At 38.5% G+C, this 1456-nt stretch overlaps 1 protein-coding gene across 1 annotated transcript; it reads right to left on the reverse strand.

Moving 5' to 3' along the window:
- Positions 1–503: 503 nt before the first annotated feature.
- Positions 504–1243, reverse strand: LOC106135679 (cuticle protein CP14.6-like). The gene is made up of 2 exons (XM_013336040.1): positions 1235–1243; positions 504–986 (listed from the first exon to the last, which is right to left on the reverse strand). Exons 1-2 carry the CDS (start codon positions 1241–1243, stop codon positions 504–506), a joined length of 492 nt encoding a protein of 163 aa, XP_013191494.1.
- Positions 1244–1456: the final 213 nt, after the last annotated feature.

The following is a 1456-nucleotide window of genomic DNA, read 5'->3' on the forward strand; positions in this document are numbered from 1 at the left end:
GCTAAATATATTATTCTGGATTACATCCTCATAAGGAAAAACACAGAGCATGAATATAACCACGTTCTTTTGACAACTTAGTCATTTGTAGTTGCGAGAATAGAGGGGTTTTTTTTAATTTGCTTAGCACATAATCTTGCTTTGGTAGTATAAACTCTCTTAGTTAGACCGTAATGAAAACAATTAATCTGTAATAAAAGTTAAATTGAAGTCGTGTAATGAATACTTGACTAATACAATTGATTTCTTTAAGATACTTTTTGTGAACCTTTTTTACTAATCATCGTACATCGTACTAATGATGACAAAAAGGAATATGTATCACGATATATATATATATATATATATATATATATATATATTCCCAGTCTTAGGACTCAGGCCATATCCAACTCTGGTCCAATTCACTTAGACTAGGCAAAAAAGACACAAATACAAAAAGTGCAATATGGTTAAATAATAAATTAAAAATAAATGAAAAATTAAACTATTTATTGAACATATTAATAAGCAAACACTAACACTTCAGGGTATGGTAACATTGGTAAGATAGGCGCTGGAAAAATGTGAGCGGGTACCGCCTCGGGTTCGGCTGCGGGTTCCGCCTCGGGTTCGGCCGCGAGCACCTCGGGGGCGACGGCAGGCACCTCAGGGACGGCGGGCGCCTCAGGGGCGACGGGCAGGTGAGCGCCCTCCGCCTTCACGCCCTCCACGCCGGCGGACCACTTCGTCATGTAGCTCTTGCCGTCAGGTCCCACATAGCTGACTTCTCCGTCAGTCACGAGCACCTTGTCTTTGCCGTCGGCGGTCGGCACTAGGCGGCCGTGCTCAGAGACGACGGTACCTTCAGCTGTGACGTAGTGGACGCTGTATTGCCCATCGTCACCCCTTTCTTCGGTGTGCTCCAAGGCGGGTAGAGAGCGCTTGGATTCCTCAGGAGCCGGAGCGCCCATTGTAAAGGCGAACAAGGCGAAGATAACCACAAACTGAAAAATTATTTTTAAAGAATTAAATTTTTGAAACTTGCAAGTTGTCAAAAGAGGTAACTAATACGATAATGCTGTCAAGTTGTCAAAAGAGGTAACTAAAAAAATAATGATAGTGGCGGAAATTAAGATGTCGCTGACTAAATTACAGAAATCTTTGCAGCTAGACCAAATTATATTATTTGAGAATGAACCGCAAAAGGACATTGTTATCCTTTTAAACTTTTTCATGTAGGAATAAAACTTACCTGATTCATTTTTATTGTTGACTGAGACAAGTGTTATTCTTAGAGAATACAAATTGACTTATTTTGCTGTATATTAATCTCTCTTTATATACTCGAAATAGTTGACTAGCAACATTACATAAAACTTGAACTAAATTATTAACTGTATAGGGCTCGTCACATCTAATGAACTAATTATTTACCAAGTAATTTATTATCAATGAAATTATTATACAAATTAAT

The sequence above is a fragment of the Amyelois transitella genome, chromosome 15, assembly GCF_032362555.1.
Source record: "Amyelois transitella isolate CPQ chromosome 15, ilAmyTran1.1, whole genome shotgun sequence".
In the NCBI taxonomy this organism is placed as follows: domain Eukaryota; kingdom Metazoa; phylum Arthropoda; class Insecta; order Lepidoptera; family Pyralidae; genus Amyelois; species Amyelois transitella.